General features: G+C 37.1%; 1 protein-coding gene across 2 annotated transcripts in view; it reads right to left on the reverse strand.

Moving 5' to 3' along the window:
* ZFYVE9 (zinc finger FYVE-type containing 9) overlaps positions 1-19,912 on the reverse strand; it is a 103,419-nt gene that overhangs the window by 43,944 nt on the left and 39,563 nt on the right. For both annotated transcript variants that reach the window (XM_068963563.1, XM_068963562.1), the window contains 5 exons: positions 15,019-15,139; positions 11,423-11,545; positions 9,868-10,023; positions 1,972-2,196; positions 809-891 (listed from right to left, as the gene is read on the reverse strand). In XM_068963563.1, the coding sequence (XP_068819664.1) occupies positions 809-891; positions 1,972-2,196; positions 9,868-10,023; positions 11,423-11,545; positions 15,019-15,139 (708 nt within the window). The remainder of the gene's footprint in view (positions 1-808; positions 892-1,971; positions 2,197-9,867; positions 10,024-11,422; positions 11,546-15,018; positions 15,140-19,912) is intronic.

The raw sequence follows: 19,912 nt of genomic DNA on the forward strand, positions 1-19,912 counted from the left end.
TGCCCCTAACTTTGCCCGGTAGTTCAACCAAGGCAAGGTAGTTTGTGAAAACAGTAAGTTTTGGTTCTTGTAGAATCTTGCTTGATTTGGAGTGTCTCAGTCAAAGTGGTAATCTCAGCGACTAAGGAAAGAAGAGCAGCGGCTCTGTTACCCAGAGGCTGCTAATCTATTTGGAGCAAGTAATAAGCAGGCAGACTGGCCCGAAATGTAACAAGGAGTTCTGGGAGTGAGACAGCCACAGGGAATTTCATAAATTCTCCACATACATACCCAGGACTGACCTTGGTCTGTGACCTTAGTGGGCCCAAGCCACCTAATCCTTGGTCAGCAGGGTCAGAGGCTATGCATGTGCCAAGGAGACATGAGAGAGTCCAGTGGAAAATAAAGGAATAACATTTGAATCCCAGTCCACAGATCAAGAAAGTATAGATGCCTTATTGCCTTGAGGTATGTGAATACAATCTCTGATCAGTCTTTGGCTAAACTGTAAGCTACATGGACACCGGAGAAATCTCTAGGATGCCAGGCTTAAAATTAAAACAAGATATAATGCTCGGTGCTTTAAGTATGCACTACTGCTCACAATATTCCTGCAAGGTCACTTAGTAAGTGTATAACCAAGAGCCAGAATCCAGTACTATTTCATTCCAAAGCTCCAAGTACTTTCCAAAGAATATACAGGTTCTGTTCTTTTAACATAAATCTTCACTTCCCTGAAGCAGCAAGGTATGAACAAAATAATAAAATCTGCTTCCTTCTCCCATACAAACCCCAGTAAGGAACAAGAAAATAATAATTCTCAACTTACTGCAAGAAGATTCATGATGGTATGCCCAGTCTCTCCGAACAATGGCTTCCGAAATCTGACGCTGAACAGTGGGCATGGGTAAACTATGCAAATGAGAAATGAAGAGACTAAGTTCGGCAGCTTATAATTTTGGTAAAAGAGATACCAAGTTTCATAAAGTTCTCAAAATATAACTGTAATTACTCATTACAGCACTGAATTCCTTCCTCTGTGGTTAGGAAGTCTTTTTTAAAAAGAGTTCACTCTTATACATGTCTGAATCAGGACACTCCTTACATAAGCCGAACACCAGGTGATCCTAGCTGGCTCCTTGAAGTTTACGGTTTCAACTGCCTGTGCAAGCCAGGAAGATACAAATGTTGTTTCCTCTAAATTTAATCCTTTCCTTTCCTTACTTTATTTTGCTGATTCATAATACCATCCTCTTAGTAATATTATGCAACAGAAAAGGCAAAGAAACTGATGGTCAGCAACTTATATGACTTCACTCAAAGTAATAGAGCTAGTAAGTGGCAAAGTTAAAAACCTATTCCAGTGGTCTGATTCCTAGACCAGGGCAACTCTGATATGAAGTTTAAAATAAGGCTTGCATTCAGGCCTTAATGTCTTTAAAAACAATCACAGCTTAGTTGCACTGCTACAACCATGGGCACAGAGGCTCTTTTATTGCTTACTTTACCAGCTGAGAGTTATCTCTATACCACTAGCTTCCTGTCTGTTACAGTATATAAAATATAATTTGTCATAACTATTTTCCAAGCAAGTGAAAAAAAATATGCTCACCATATATGGATACTATAAAAAATACAGTTACTTGGTAAGCTGATATTCATTTTTTCTGAAGATGGTCCTGTATAAAACCTATAAATTAACCTATAAAACCAGTAAGTTTACAAGGCAATAAATAATCACTAGCACCCTCACTTGTTATTTTGAGTCCTTCCCATTACAGTCAAAGCAATGCAAGAGACATGGGTCCAGAAGATTCCAGGAGGAGGCCGCAAAGAGAAAGTAGAGACACTGACCATATTTAGCTTAGTTATTTTAAAAGACTACTTCTGTTTAATTGTATCACCATGGGGCTCTGAATATCTCAAGTCTCCACTAAGTTTTTATGTCTTGGTCTTGGTCATATGGTTTCGAAGAGGGTATTTTTTACTCACGTCGATATTCAGCTCCAAGTCTCAACATTAGTCGGATGGGAAACACTTTAGCCCAAGGAGTTTCCCATTTCTGAATGAGAATCCCAAACAAGTAAGGTGGGGTTGGGAGTACTAGGTCTTGTAGTGACTGGTAGGTAGATGTCACATATAAGAATCCACCATGTTCTTTACTGCCAAGGAAACTTTGACTGAAGAAGGAATGTCCCAAGTTGCCTACAACATTCCCTAAAATGAAAAAGTACATTAATTACTATCAATAGAACAATCATATTTTTAATAATCATTATCATCAGCCCTGGGCCAGACATTACTGCTACTGCTAAGTCGCTTCAGTCGTGTCCAACTCTGTGCGACCCCATAGACGGCAGCCCACCAGGCTCCCCCGTCCCTGGGATTCTCCAGGCAAGAACACTGGAGTGGGTTGCCATTTCCTTCTCCAATGCATTAAAGTGAAAAGTGAAAGTGAAGTCACTCAGTCGCGCCTGACTCTTCGCGATCCCATGGACTGCAGCCTACCAGGCTCCTTCATCCATGGGATTTTCCAGGCAGGAGTACTGGAGTGGGTTGCCATTGCCTTCTCCAGGCCAGACATTACCAAACATTAATTCCCAACCTTTCACTATGAAAGACACACATTTATAAAGTTATTTTTTAAATAAATAGCATTTAGTAAATGAAAATTTGTTTTCCAATTTGATGAGGGCTTCTGGTGAGCATAAAATACCCTGAATTATTAGCACACTCTAGTTTGTCTGGCTAAAAGACATCAAAAAATATTGATACCTTCCTTTAGATTATACAACTTACTGTATGAATTACTGTAGAGGTCTCAGGATCAGAATTATTACCTCAAAGTTCATGAAAAAATATTAGGATTAGGTACCTGCTCTCACACAGTTTACAGTCCCATTGAGTAAATAAATTCAATTCATGAATGTAATTAATGAAGACATTAAATACAGATACATAAGAGACACTTAAGGGAAAAAATTTATGGAGAAAGTAGAACCACAGATTGGATTTATTCTAATTTTATTAATAGTTGGGATAAATATGAAACAGAAACAACCTAGGGCTTATTTAATCTTATATCAGGCAGGTTTTTTTCTTTTACTTGCAAATGCTCTTAACCAAGCACTTTCTAATTCAAGTATTTTTTGAATGAAATAGTAACAAGTCACCCTTCATTAAGGAGACAGTTTCCTCAGTTTAGAATTACAAAAGAACCTCCTGATAAGAGCTGTTCAATAAGGTAACAGAAGATTTATTCTGAGACATGTGCAAACTTCCTTTGATACCTCTGAAATAATAGCAAGTAGAGAAATCGCCATCAGAGAAGTTAATGCTTACTTTCCTTGGAAACTAGAGTCTATTTGCAGAACAGTTCAGTGATGGAACATAGAATCCTTGAGAGAAGTGGAAGCTATACTAAAAGCAGGGACCACAAGTGGAGAGAATACCACCCCCCAAAATCCAGAGAAGCTTTACGGCTGAAAGCCACATTCACCTGCACATCATCACCTTCCAAATACCTTCGGGGTAGTACCTCTGCCTCATTGGAAAAGACCCTAACGCTGGGAAAGATTGAGGGCAGAAGGAGAAGAGGGCGACAGAAGAGGAGATGGTTGGATGGCATCTTCAAATCAATGGACATGAGTCTGAGCAAATTCCAGGAGATGGTGAAGGACAGGGAAGCCTAGCATGCTGCAGTCCATGGGGTTCCAAAGAGTCAGACATGAGTAAGTGACTGAACAACAACAACCTTTGCCCCAGGATTAATCAAATCTGGCTGCACATTTAAACTGCTGGGCCAGATCTATAAGAAAAGAATAATCCCCATATCAAGGAAGGAAAATGTTATTTTGGAAAAAAAAAAAAATCACAGATTGTGAAGTCACAAAGACATGGGTTTGAACACTAGCTTGAGCATTTACTATTATGAGATTGGGTGCAAGTTACCTAATTTCTGTGAGCCTCAACATCTGTGACAATAGGGAAGATTACACCAAATTTCAGACTTGATGTGAATGATAGAATATATGTAAAATGCCAAATAGCATCTTGCACACAGTGTGTTCTCAAAAAATGTTAATTAGATGGGGAAACAGTGACACACTTCATTTTCTTGGGCTCCAAAATCACTATGAATGATGACTACAGCCATGAAATTAAAAGACGCCTGCTCCTTGAAAGAAAAGCAACGACAAACTTAGAATATTAAAAAGCAGAGACATTTCTTTGCCTACAAAGGTCTATATAGTCAAAGCTATGGTTTTTCCAGTAGTCATGTATGGATGTGAATTGGACCATAAAGAAGGCTGAGTGCCGAAGAATTGATGGTTTTGAACTGTGGTGTTGGAGAAGACTCTTGAAGAGTCCCTTGGACTGCAAGATCAAACCAGTCAATCCTAAAGGAAATCAATCCTGACTATTCACTAGAGGGACTGATGCTGAAGCTGAAGCTCCAATACTTTGACCACCTGATGCAAAGAGCTGACTCATTAGAAAAGACCCTGATACTGGGAAAGATGGAAGGCAGGAGGAAAAGGGATGACAGAGGATGAGATGGTTGGGTGGCATCACCAACTCAATGAACATGAGTTTGAGTAAGCTCTGAGAGATGGTAAAGGACAGGGAAGTCGAGTGTGCTGTAGTCCATGGAGTCGCAAAGAGGTGAACATGACTGAACCAATGAACAACAACAACATCCATCCAACCATACAGACAAATCTCAACAGCACTGCACTAAAAAAATTAGTCAAACACAACAGTGAGATTCCACTTATATGGCTTTCTCAAAAATGCAAAACTACAGGGACAGAAATCAAATTACTAGTTGCCAGGAGCAGAGGGTAAGCTGAGGGGATTAAATACAAAGGGACATGAAGCAGGGTTTAAAGATAATGAAAACAGTATATATTTGATACTGGTAGCTGTTACTGGACTTTATTGGTATGTCTAGATTCACTAAACTGAATATATGTGTATTTATATATAGTAATATATGTCTAAAAAGGCACATTACTGTATATAAATTACGACTCATATACTTGACTAAAAAAAGAGAACTTTAGTAGTGAACTTACAGAAAATCAAAGAGAAAGAGACAGTTCTAAAAGCCAAAGAGGAAAGACAAATAACTATTTATTAAAAAAGGAAAAAAGGGGAATTCTTTGGCAGTGCACTGATTAGGATGCTGCCCTTACACTGTAAAGGCCAAGGGCTTGGTCCCTGGTAGGGGAACTAAGAATCCATAACATATGCAGCTCAAAAAAAGCAGCTAGATTGCAGAGCTTCCCGTAGTTCAGATGGCAAAGAATCTGCCTGCAATGCAGTAGACCCAGATTCAACCGCTGGGTCGGGCAGATCCTCTAGAGGAGGAAACGGCATCCCACTCCAGTAGTCTCACCTGGAGAATTCCAGTAAGAGGAGCCTGGCAGGCTCTCGTCCATGGGGTCACAAAGAGTAGGAGAAGACTGAGAGCAGGAGAAGACTGAGAGATTAACATTTTCACTTTCTTTCAGATTGCAGAAAATGCCAGAAGACAATGAGGTAATACCTTCAAAGTACTTGCTAAGGGAAGGTGAAATGAAGCAATGAATGAAAGAAGGAAGAAAGGGAGGGAAAAAATCTGTTAACCTAGAATTCTGTAGCCAACTAATTATTCAAGAATGATGGAAAAAATAAAACCATTTCAGACATACAAACACTAATGGAGTTTAACAACCATACACCCTCATCAAGAGAACTAATTAAAAGATGTATTTCAGCAAGAAAAGCAAGTCCTAATGGAAACATGGGATACTAAAATAGCAGATAACAAGAAAATATAGCGGTTAATTTAATAATTTTGAATGAATTGAAAATCAATATTGATTTTTAATACTGGAATTAAAAACTGAATATAATTGAATATAATTAATTTTTTTTTCTTTTACAAAAGGTAAAACAAATTACAACAAATGTAAGAATGGTAAAGATATTAAATGAGTGAAGTATGCTGAGGTCTGTGTCATGTTTGGAAGGACCGAAATGTTCAGAGGCAGAACTGTCAGCTTCCTCTTGTTCACACCTTGTTTAATTCCCTACCTTTCTGTGGTGAAAACACCTATTAATATATTGGGTGTCACTCCCATGATTAGGTTACTAATCAATAAACTCTGAGTTAATCAACAGGGAGATTATCAGAGTTGGCCTGACATAAGCTCTTTAAATCTAGGTCTAGAGGTCAGAGATTCAAAGCGGAGACAGTCCTGCTGACCTGAAGAAGAGGGAACACCCACGTGGTAAACTATCTACGAGGCAAGAAACTGCAGGCAGCCTCTAGGAGCCGAGAGTACGTCCCAACCAGTAGTAACAAGAAAATGGGTATTGTAAGAAAGTGAATTCTGCCAACAACCTGAGGACCTTGCACTCCAAATGAGAAGCCCAGCATAGCTAACACCGTAAGGCACCCTGAGATGAAGATTCACCTAAGCTGTACCTGGACTCCTAACCTATGGAAACTGAGATAATAAATGTATGTTGCTTTAAGCCAGTAAGTTTGTGGCTTAGGAATATAGTAATAAAAAACTAATACATACTGAATTTAACTGTGTCAGAAAATGGTCATAGGTAACACTTATGTTGAAAAAATTAAAGAAATTCCAAAGAAAATGCTAATGCAATAGAAATAGGGGTGAAAGACATAAACAGGATGTATGTGTCACAGAAAAAAAATGATACATGGCCAATAAATACATGAAAATATGCTCAGTCTCATTAATAGTCAGTGAAATGCAATTCAGAGTGAGATGTCATTTTATATCCACCAGTATGGCAAAAATTAAAACTCTGATAATACCAAATGTTGACAACTTTTATACACTGGAGATGGGCACAGATAGATATAAACTGGTAAACCTCTCTGGGAAACAGTTTCAGTTCAGTTCAGTCGCTCAGTCATGTCTGACTCTTTGCGACCCCATGAATCGCAGCACCTCAGGCCTCCCTGTCCATCACCATCTCCCGGAGTTCACTCAGACTCACGTCCATCGAGTCAGTGATGCCATCCAGCCATCTCATCCTCTGTTGTCCTCTTCTCCTCCTGCCCCAAATCCCTCCCAGCATCAGAGTCTTTTCCAATGAGTCAACTCTTTGCATGAGGTGGCCAAAGTACTGGAGTTTCAGCTTTAGCATCATTCCTTCCAAAGAAATCCCAGGGCTGATCTCCTTCAGAATGGACTGGTTGGATCTCCTTGCAGTCCAAGGGACTCTCAAGAGTCTTCTCCAACACCACAGTTCAAAAGCATCAATTCTTTGGCGCTCTGCCTTCTTCACAGTCCAACTCACACATCCATACATGACCACTGGAAAAACCATAGCCTTGACTAAACGGACCTTAGTTTAGCATCACCTAATAATGTTGCAGATATCCGTTCCCTATAAAAAAGCAATTCTTCTCCTAAGCCTTGTTGTTGTTTGGTCACTAAGTTGTGTCTGACTCTTTTGCAACCTCATGGACTATAGCCTGCCAGGTTCCTCAGTCCATGGGATTTCCCAGCAAGAATACTGGTTGCTGTTGTTCAGTCGCTAAGTTGTATCTGACCCCATGAACTGCAGCACGCCAGGCTTCCCTGTCCTTCACTATCTTCCAGAGTTTGTTCAAACTCACGTCCATTGAGTCAGTGTGCCATCCAACCATCTCATCCTCTGTCACCCCCGTCTCCACCTGCTCTCAATCTTTCCCAGCATCAGGATCTTCTCCATTGAGTCAGCTCTTCACCAAAGTATTACAGCTTCAGCTTTGGCATCAGTCCTTCCAATGAATATTCAGGGTTGATTTCTTTTAGGACTGACTAGTTGGATATCCTTGCTGTCCAAGGGACTCTCAAAAGTCTTCTGCAGCAACACACTTCAAAAGCATCATTTCTTCAGTGCTCAGTCTTCTTTATGGTCCAACTTTCACATCTGAACATGACTACTGGAACAACCACAGCTTTGACCATACAGACCTTTGTCCAACACTGATATCTCTGCTTTTTAATATGCTGTCTAGGTTTGTCATAGATTTTTTTTCCTAGGAACAAGCATCTTTTAATTTCGTGGCTACGGTCACTGTCCACAGTGATTTTAGAGCCTAAGAAAATAAAATCTGTTACTGGTTTCACTTTTTCTCCTATCTAATTGCCATGAAGTGATGGGACCAGATGCCATGATCTTAGTTTTCTGAATGCTGAGTTTTAAGCCAGTTTTCTGTAAAACCCAAACAAATTTTTTGGCCAACCAAATGTGTAACAAACCAAGAAATGTTTAGTTTGGCTTCAATGGTAGCATAAGGAGATTACTAGTGGGAAATGAGATTGAAAATAGAGGATCAGATATGTACAGCACTGAATGTCAGAGTACACGGTTTATTCTAAAGGTAACATGAAGCCAAGAAAGATTTTTAAGTAAAAGAGGGAAATAACTGAAGACTAACTCCAGAAAAAAAATCTGGTACGTATAATTCCTGTTTCATTCAAATTCATGTTCTGAGTGTCTGTTTGCAAAACGTAAGTATAAGACATGGAGGAAGGGAGGGGAGATGGGGAGAAATAACTTTCCCATGCCCTGTAATAACCAGTAGGCATCCTGAAACTCTCAGAATGTCACTTCTCACAAACCACCATGTTCCCCCTCACTGTGGAAAGGATAAATGGTTACGTGTAACCAAAAATTTTATATACGCTAAAAGAGAAACATATAAACACATATATACATATATGCTGCTGCTGCTGCTAAGTCGCTTCAGTCGTGTCCAACTCTATGTGACCCCAGAGATGGCAGCCCACCAGGCTCCCCCATCCCTGGGATTCTCCAGGCAAGAACACTGGAGTGGGTTGCCATTTCCTTCTCCAATGCACTAAACTGAAAAGTGAAAGTGAAGTCGCTCAGTCTTGTCCGACTCTTTGGCACGAGTACTGGAGTGGGGTGCCATTGCCTTCTTCGATATATACATTATTATTAATACATGTAGTTTAGATTAAAAATTCATAAAAGAATTATAAAGACAGTTCATATAAGGGCTTCTTTAGTCTTTTGAGTGACATATAGCAGAGAAACCACTAAGCTAGGGATAGAGTGTTTAAGGTTTTTACACTGAAGGAAAATTTAACATATGACTTGCCAATTCCACACAATGTACCATAAGAGAAGAAAAATAATGAATCAAGATCATAGAACACATATAATGTGTCCATTTATTTTTTAAAAAATCATAGTGAAATAATATAGTAAGCTTCTACCTTGATTATCTAAATATGGGATTCATAATAAAATAGACATAGCACATAAAGTATTATGCACTTTTTTTTAAATTTCTCTACTATTAACATACACTTAAATATATTCCCTCTCTCTCAATTTCTAATAGTATATCTTTATATTAGTATATTTAGTCTTTTGAACTTCTAATAGCTATGCATTTACTTTCATATTGTTACAGTTAGTAATATTTATAATTTACTTTGAAATCATAATAAAGTCACCCATGCCAGCGGTTTTTGAAACTTGAAAATTAAATGAATATCTACATTATGATTATATGAATATTATTAAACAAGTTAGCAAGTTATCATTATCCTTCCTTCTACCAGATAACAATATCGTGTCCTAAACCAATCAAAGGAAAAGTTTTTTACATTGTGGCCAGTGGATTATCTTACAACTCTGATTACAGTCTTTGTAAAATAATAACAACTACACTAGATAAAGTATTAAAATTTATAACTTCCTCAAACCATGCCAAGTTCTAACTTGCCAATAATTCCAAAGTCCAATGCCAGGCTTCTAAATTAAAGACTATTATTTTCCATCTGAGTCCAAAATTTTTTATCAACTATAAAGGGTGCAGACAAACTTATAAAGTATCCCCACCTGCCAGAGCATCCCGATAAAGCTGCACAAAATGGCTGAAGATATCCTTTGGCAAACACTTTTCATCTGGTAGACACTGCAGAAGAATGACTATCTCAGACTGACCAACTGCATGCATTCCCTTTGTTGTGAAACACCAGCACTTCCTGTTCACATCTACAAATGAAATAAAAATATACAAATGAAGACCTTCTTCTCAATCCTTACCCTTAAGAAATCCACGGAACTCTCTGTTTTAACACACCAAAGAATAAAATAGATCCCACTGACTTTGTGTAATTCAACTGTGAACTGTCACTACTGAGCCAAAGGAATATTGCAGAAAATAAAACATACCAGTGCCTCTGGCTCTCAGCAAACAGATTGGATTCAGGCTGTGGCCTACAGAAAATATATTTTGCTGTACACTTATTAAATTTAAACTGTGATTGAAAGAGTCTGGCTATTTATAGTCTTTCCTGGAAGAAAGTTTCAGACAGCCAAGTGGTGAAATGGATGGCTTTTCTGGACTAATTACTTCCACTTCTTCACCTTAAGGCTATGCAGAGCCACACCACCACAAGCTATATGTAGTTCAAAACAATGTTCAGTCCATGGTACTTTTATTCTTTGTACTTCAACACAAGATTCTCAATGGAATTGAAAGCGGGTTCAAATAAAATTATGGATATCATGATATAAATCAACACTAATAAAAGATCTTTCTTTCCCTCTGGGAATTGTTTCTTTATATACCAAACAAAAGGTGCCCAATCCAACTATATTAAGATGGTGCACACTTAAGGAATTCTAGACTAGCTATTTTCAAAGTATATAAGCTAGATATGGTAAACTGAAATTGCAAGCGAATTATTTAAAAATTTGATCCTAGACGGAAAGGTGGCAAGCCAATACACAGTGAGACTGGAGGACTGTTCCCCAATGCTTTCTTCATCTCTCCAAAACTCTGCCTATTAACATTCATCCAGGATAAATGCATTCTCCATTTTCCAGTATGATACTGGAACCAAGATTTGAAGTTACTGTCCTCTCTCTCATTCTGTTGCCTAAGAAACTAGCACCAAGAATTGAGAAGTTTCTTCTGAATTCTAACTTGTGATACACTGAAGTTTTACTATGTGTTAGTTAACACTACTCCCAAATAAGGTTTGTTTGTTTTTTTTTTTTCCAAATAAGGTTTTGTACCATGATTAAATGTTTCTGAGATTTAAACCTAGCATGTATAACTTGATCGCCCTGGATAATTTATCCACCTCTAGTTATCCAAGTGGTGAGTTGTGACTTGGCATACTCATCTCAGGAAGAACTTAACTCAGAAGTTCCATCTGGCTTTCCTCCATGGAGAATTCACTTATCTCACTCCTTTGATTAAAAACAAGAGTCTCAGTCCCACAGTTGTCCTCAAGGATATATAATTTTATACAAACCAACTTCTTCAGCAACCAGTTTTCGTTAAGGATTTATTTCATTAAAAATACTTGTGTGTAATGAATCTAAATCTTTATTATCTATGACCTCATTTTAATTAAAAAAAAAAAACAAATTTTCAACTTACAATTTACAATTTTAACCATTGACAACAAATTTGCATTTAAAACAAATACAAGTGGGTCAGGGCCACCATCCTCCAACTGCTGCATTACTGAAATCTGTGATGGTTTCTCTTCCACAGCATAGTCTGGAAAGGGAGAAAACAATGTAAGAGACTGGTTAAAGAGACGAATCAAGAAACAACTCTGATAGAGGAATGGCCTCATTATTCATAGGAATAAGTAACTGATTTACAGATAGGCAAACACAGGTTTATATCTGCTACCCCAGTGTCATATTAATAGTGCCCCTTTCATTCTCAAAAGTGATCCAGTCCAGTCTGGATGGTAACACAGTTGTCCTATGTTTAGACTTCTCCACACAATGGTTTATATCACAGTTAAAAACAACACTTTAAGTTAACAAAAATCCTCCAACTATCATAATAAGAATTTCACATATGACATGTGAAATGAAAACACAATCTTGTTTATTTTAACAATAGGAGCCAAGTTAATTTCTTATTAATTTAAGATTTATTAAAATAACCCAAATTTGAAACCTAAGTGGCAAATTTACTTACAAAAGAATATTTTTAGATGGTTCTAGTAAAGAAGCATTATCCAAACAAAAGAACGCTTAACTCATTGTGAAAGTTCATTGTTGAAGCATCTGAGACACAAGCTGGATTTGACAGTATGATATATTCAGCCCAGCACCATGACAGAACAGAAGACACAAATATGAATTCATACTGAAGGAATTCATGGTTTAGGTGAAAGAATCAGACCTATATAGTATGTAAATTACAGTGAAAAATATGTTAATATAGTAATAGCCTACAAGAATTTCTATTTAAACAGAGACGAGGATGTAAAACACTACTACAAAGACATCCAAGCTAGGATTCACAGAAGTTTTCCATTAATATGGATTTTGAAAGATTGAGGAGTTACTCAGGAGACTGGCATATAGCAGGGTATTCTATTCTAGAGAGAAGAAAGGAAAATAATAAAAATATTTATTACATGCCTACTTTGTACCAATTTTCTTATTATGTATTTTCAGGTATGAAATTTAATTTAGTATTCATAATGATACTTAAGTAGGTATAGTTACATAATTTAAAAGAAAACAAAAAAATAGGAAAAGGATTCAAGAGAGATAAATGACTTGCCCACTGGATCATAATGGCTTCCCTGGTAGCTCAGCTGATAAAACAGTCCACCTGCAATGCAGGAGACCTGGTTTGATTCCTGGGTCAGGAAGATCTGCTTGAGAAGGGATAGGCTACCCACTCCAGTATTCTTGGGCTTCCCTGGTAGCTCAGTTGGTAAAGAATCAGGCTGCAAAGCAGGAGACCTGGGTTTGATCACTGGGTTGGGAAGATTCCCCTGGAGAAGGGAATGGCAACCAACTCCAGTATTCTGGCCTGGAGTATTCTGGCCTGGAGAATTCCGGTCTGGAGAATTCCATGGACTGTATAGTCCATGGGGTTGCAAACAGTAAGACAGGACTGAGCGTCTTTCACTGGATCACAGAGCTAGAATGGACTGGTACTGGAATTAAAACTCAGGCTTTTCCAGCTCTTAATTAAGTCCATGTTCTTCCCACTATTCCACACCATAAGAAAAAGCATGGAAGTATGAAATGTGAACATTCAGAAAATAGCAAATAATCTGTAGTATGCCTGTAAAGTACTAGGGTGCTGGCTGGAAATAAAATTAGATAAATTGAGATAAAGTTACCAAGAACACTGTACTTCAAAGGAAGTAATTTATCCTGAAGGCATTGGGAACCAACTGAATTTTCTAAGCATGAATAGTATATGATAATATCTATGCTTAAAAAAATAACTGGACCTAAGCAAGATTATAAGCTTTTGCATCACAAAGAAAACCATAAACAAAATGAAAAGGAAATCTACAGACTAGGAGAAAATATTTGCAAATGATACAACCAACAAGAGCTTAATTTCCAAAATACACAAACAGCTCACACATCTCAGTAACAAAAAATAATCCAATCAAAAATGAGCAGAAAACCTAAAGAGACATTTCTTCAAAGAAGACATATAGATGGCCAATAGGCACATGAAAGAAAAGATGCTCAACATCACTCATAGAAAAATGCAAATCAAAACTACAATGAAGTACCACCTCATACCAGGCAGAATTGCTATCTATCACTAAAAAGTCTACATATAACAAATCCTGGAGAGGCTGTGAAGCTATTATGTAGAACACTACGGAGATTCCTCAAAAAACTAAAAACAGATTTGCCATATAATCCAGCAATTCAACTTCTGGGCATATACCTGGACAAAACTATAATTTGAAAAAATGCACGCACCCCTATGTTCAGAGTAGCAACATTTAAAATAGCCAAGACATGGAAACAACCTAAATGTCCATTGAGAAAGGAACAGATAAAGAAGATATGGTGTATATATACACAATGAAATATTACTAAGCTATAAAAAAAAAGCGAAATAATGCCATTTGGAGTTACATGAATGGACCTAGAAATTACTATACTAAGCGAAGCAAGTCAGAAAGAGCCAAATACCATATGATATCACTTATATGTAGATTCTCTACAAAACAGAAACAGACTCACAGACATAGAAAACAGATTTGTCATTGCCGAGGGAAATGGGAGTGTGGGGAAGGGTTGGACTGGGAGTTTGGGACTAGCAGATGCAAACTATTATACATAGAATGGATAAAAAAACAAGGTCCTACTGTATAGCACAGGGTACTATATTCAATGTCCTGTTACAAATCATAATAGAAAATATATCAGAAAGTATATATGTATATATATATATATACACATATACACGCTCAAACACACACACATATATATACACAAAAACACATGTACAACTGAATTACTTTGCTGTACACCAGAAATTAACACATTGTAAATCAACTGTACTTAAAAAAAATAAAAGATAACTGGCACCAATGTGCAAGATTAAATAAAGGTGAGAAAAACTGAAGACAAGGTAAAAGACTAGGACAAAAGTGAGGAAAGATTATAGGAAAAAACCATCTCCTGAAAATGTACTGACTGGATGCTGATCTGGATCTATCAACAAGAAAATTTCACATAAAGATAAGCATTCTTTTGACTGAGTAGTAACTTAGCTTCTTACCAGGGCTCACTAAAAATATTTTTTAACAGAAAATTGCTACTTATGTTCTGTGCTCTCCACCTATTATATATACATTTCTGAATGCATATTCTACTCAAAACAAAAAGTTAAATGAATATACTGACTGTATAACGTGGGTCAATCCTAGAACTATGAGCAACTCTTCACAGGGTATTATATGTTTTGAAATATAAAGAACGAACTGCCAATAAGCTACATTTATATTACAATTAAAAATAATATATCCTTTCAACAAATGAAATTATAACATAAAAACATAAATAAATCCTCTAAAACAATCGCTAACAGCAACAGTGCTTTTCATGGCACTGAATAATCACTTTTTTTGTTGCTAGAAAAGAGAAAGGAGGTTATCACTTGAATTCTCTCTCATTTCCTTAATTGGAAGGCAACATTTTGCATGTATAACTATCCCTGTTTAAACATCTAAGTCTACATACCTCCTTTCACCCCAGTGGAGATGAGAATGGGAGGAAGGCCATCTTCAGGAATAAGATTCATTGCACTGCCAACAGGACTTCCGACCTGAGTTATACTTCCAGAGAACAGAGAAATATTCGTCTAGGAAAAGTAAATTGGCATAGACAGCATTACAGAGAGTTCAAGAATTTGGCAGGATATAGTCAAGACTACAAATGGGAATTTAAGTGAAAACTTCAAATTCATACTTCTTGAAACATAGGATAAGATACTCATTAACCTGCAGGTCTCAAGGGCTGGGCTTAAACTATGAACGAAAACGTGAAAATGTATACAGTTGTATGTTTCTCCTTTTGGTATCACCAAATCATAGTAATGAGAGAAAGCTTCCTTTACCAAGGTTTCTTTTACCATAAAAGAAAAATATTTTTTAAATCAGCAGTGGCAACAGAAACAAAATTTCAATATTATCTCATACTTTCTGAACATTTACACCTTTGGATCTACTTAAAGTCTTAGTGATAGCCTTTTTCAAAGTAACTTTGAGAATTGGGGTGATGGTTATACAATAATGTAAATGTAATTTAAAATGGCTAAAATGGCAAATTTTATGTTATATATATTATATTGTAATTTTAAAAATTAACTTTGATAATAGTTTTCATTTACTTTGTAATGAAATTAAACTTCAAGTTATTTTTCTTTGCATCAATATGAAGATCACATTAACTAAACTTAATAAAGTATAACATTGCAGAATACATCTTGAGTGGGTTTAAATTCACTTAATTAACAACTTAAAAGAATATGCTCAGAGAGCTATTAAAAGGGACTATTTCATGCAAGATGGGCTTGATAAAGGTCAGAAATGGTATGGACCTAACAGAAGCAGAAGATATTAAGAAGAGGTGGCAAGAATACACAGAAGAACTGTGCAAAAAAGATCTTCACGACCAAGATAATCACGATGGTGTGATCACTCACCTAGAGCCAGACATCCTGGAATGTGAAGTCAAGTGGGCCTTAGAAAGCATCACTACGAACAAAGCTAGTGAAGGTGATGGCATTTCAGTTGAGCTATTTCAAATCCTGAAAGATGATGCTGTGAAAGTGCTGCACTCAATATGCCAGCAAATTTCGAAAACTCAGCAGTGGCCACAGGACTGGAAAAGGTCAGTCTTCATTCCAATCCCAAAGAAACGCAATGCCAAAGAATGCTCAAACTACCGCACAATTGCACTCATCTCACATGCTAGTAAAGTAATCCTCAAAATTCTCCAAGCCAGGCTTCAGCAATAAGTGAACTGTGAACTCCCTGATGTTCAAGCTGGTTTTAGAAAAGGCAGAGGAACCAGAGATCAAATTGCCAACATCCGCTGGATCATGGAAAAAGCAAGAGAGTTCCAGAAAAACATCTATTCTGCTTTATTGACTCTGCAAAAGCCTTTGACTGTGTGGATCACAATAAACTGTAGAAAATTCTGAAAGAGATGGAAATACCAGACCACCTGACCTGCCTCTTGAGAAATTTGTATTCAGGTCAGGAAGCAATAGTTAGAACTGGACATGGAACAACAGACTGGTTCCAGGAAAAGGAGTACGTCAAGGCTGTCTATTGTCACCCTGCTTATTTAACTTATATGCAGAGTACATCATGAGAAATGCTGGGCTGGAAGAAGCACAAGCTGGAATCCAGATTGCCGGGAGAAATATCAAGAACCTCAGATATGCAGATGACACCACCCTTATGGCAGAAAGTGAAGAGGAGCTAAAAAGCCTCTTGATGAAAGTGAAAGTGGAGAGTGAAAAAGTTGGCTTAAAGCTCAACATTCAGAAAACGAAGATCATGGCATCTGGTTCCATCACTTCATGGCAGATAGATGGGGAAACAGTGGAAACAGTGTCAGACTTTATTTTGGGGGGCTCCAAAATCACTGCAGATGGTGACTGCAGCCATGAAATTCAAAGACGCTTACTCCTTGGAAGAAAAGTTATGACCAACCTAGATAGCATATTCAAAAGCAGAGACATTACTTTGCCAACAAAAGTCCGTCTAGTCAAAGCTATGGTTTTTCCAGTGGTCATGTATGGATGTGAGAGTTGGACTGTAAAGAAAGCTGAGCACTGAAGAATTGATGCTTTTGAACTGTGGTGTTGGAGAAGACTCTTGAGAGTCCCCTTGGACTGCAAGGAGATCCAACCAGTCCATTCTAAAGGAGATTGGTCCTGGGTGTTCTTTGGAAGGAATGATGCTGAAGCTGAAACTCCAGTACTTTGACCACCTCATGCAAATAGTTGACTCATTGGAAAAGACTCTGATGCTGGGAGGGGTTGGGGGCAGGAGGAGAAGGGGACGACAGAGGATGAGATGGCTGGATGGCATCACTGACTAGATGGAGATGAGTTTGAGTGAACTCCAGGAGATGGTGATGGACAGGGAGGCCTGGCGTGCTGCGATTCATGGGGTTGCAAACAGTCGGATACGACTGAGCGACTGAACTGAACTGAACTCTCTATATGCTTCACAACTTAAGCAAGAAACAGAAGCTTTAAGTACTATTTACAGTAGCCAAGACATGACACAGAAGCAACCTAAGCATCCACTAACTGATGAATGGATAAAGAAGATACATATACACACACACACACACATACACACACAGAGGGCTTCCCAGGTGGTGTTAGTTGTAAAGGAGACATAAGAGGCATGGGTTCAATCCCTGGGTCAGGGAGATCCCTGGAGGAGGAAAGGGCAACGCACTTCAGTATTCTTGCCTGGAAAATCCCATGGACAGAGGAGTCTGGTGGGCTATAGTCCATAAAGTCTCAAAGAATCATGCACACATGCGCATATGTGTACACACACAGAGAGGAATACTACTCAGCCATAAAAAAGAATGAAATAATGCCATTTGTAGCAACTTGGATAGACCTAGACATTATCACACTAAAGGAAGTAAGTGAGAAAGACAAATGTCACATATTAATATATGGAATCTAAAAAAAGTAATACAAATAAACTTATTTATAAACCAGAAAGAGTCACAGACTTAGAAAACAAGCTTTCCCCAAAGGGGAAAGGAGGAGGTGATAAATTAGGAGTTTGGGATTAACATATACACACTAGTTTATATCAAATAGACAAACAGCAATTTCCTACTGTATAGTCAGTATCTTGTAATAATCTATAATGGAAAAGAATATGAAAAAGAATATATAAATAGATAATATGCATAAATGAATCGCTTTGTTGTACACTTTATACACTTTGCTATATATAATACAACATTGTTAATCAATAATACTTCAACTGTTAAAAAAGAAAGCTTTAAAAGAGTTAAAGGAAAAGCACATAAAAATTGTTTAACATGTTTAAAAATGTTTATAGCAGCTTTATTCAAACAGTCCAAATATGGAAATAATCCAAATGCCTATTAATAGGAAAACAGATAAATTGTGGCATAGCCATATGATGGAACATTAAGTAAGTAAGTAAGTAAGTAAAGTCGCTCAGTCGTGTCTGACTCTTTGCGACCCCATGGACTGTAGCCTACCAGGCTTCTCCATCCATGGGATTCTCCAGGCAAGAATACTGGAGTGGGTTACCATTTCCTTCTCCATTACTCAGCAATAAAAAAAAAAATTTACTTTTGATGCACACACCATGGATAAATCTCATTAATTAGAGTTTAAGAAGCTAGACACAAAACATTATATACTATATTTTTCCATTTATATGAAATTCAAAGACAGGCAAAACAAATCTGTGGTGATACAAGCCAGAATAATGTTTATTTTCCAGGGTTGGGGGGGAAGGGGGAAGGTATTGACAGAAAAAGGGCATGAAGGAAACTTCTATGGTGACAGAAATATGTGTATCTTTACCTGGGTGGTGGTTACATGTGTGTGTCCATATGTATATATAGAGACACACACACATATATGTATGTTCATCGATGTTATCCCAAAGATTAATGCTCCTTAAGCACTTCATTTTATATATATATATATATAAATATATATATAAAATACTTGAATAAAAATTTAAAGAAACACCCAGGTGTTAATGTATTTTTGTCTATATTAACTATAACTTAGGACTATAAGTTTTTAGTGGGTTTTTGCTAAAAATTTTGCAGTGTTCTCAGTACACCACTCTATAATGAAATTTGGAAAATTTTATTGGCTAAACATTATGGATCTAAAGGGCTAATACAGGAAATAAAGTAACCTCATTCAACTTGTTATTTAATGATACATAAATCCACCTTTCAATATTATAAGAAATAGTCACCTGGCCTCTATTTAAATATCTGTGAAAAGAAATTTGTTTCATTTACTGAGCATCTTTTAAATAAGTGCCAGGCACTCTACTAGGTCATAAAAATGAAAAAAATATATTCAACTCTGGCCTTAAAGAATTTGTTTCCCTTCATTTTATCAGACAAACATTAAAATAGAGTATTGAACAATGTGAGAGGACAGAAATAACTAACTTGTTTTAGTTTATCTTAATGACCTGAACTTTGTTTCACTAAAACAGTCATTCACTAGAGCTAGCTCATTCATTCAAAAAATTTATGTTTTAAGAACCTATCACATAAGTTTCACAGAAAGAAAAACACTATAATCTTTTCTCAGTAATCACTATAGTTATCACTGATTCAGGTAAGATTGTCTCAAAGGGCAATAAGATCATTGGCTGAAAGACTATAGGAGAACAGGACACCCAGAGTCTCAAAGTATCACCCTCATTTTACTTTTTAATTGCAAAGAGGAAAAGCTACTTTTGCAGTGGACATACACAAGAGACATCAATTTAACCAATTCTCGATGCGTTCCAGTAAAAAATGACCATCACTTATGATAGTATCATTCTTGCTGAAAATATTTAAACTGAAACTATTTATGAGG

This window comes from Capricornis sumatraensis, chromosome 2 (genome assembly GCF_032405125.1).
Source record: "Capricornis sumatraensis isolate serow.1 chromosome 2, serow.2, whole genome shotgun sequence".
NCBI lineage: Eukaryota > Metazoa > Chordata > Mammalia > Artiodactyla > Bovidae > Capricornis > Capricornis sumatraensis.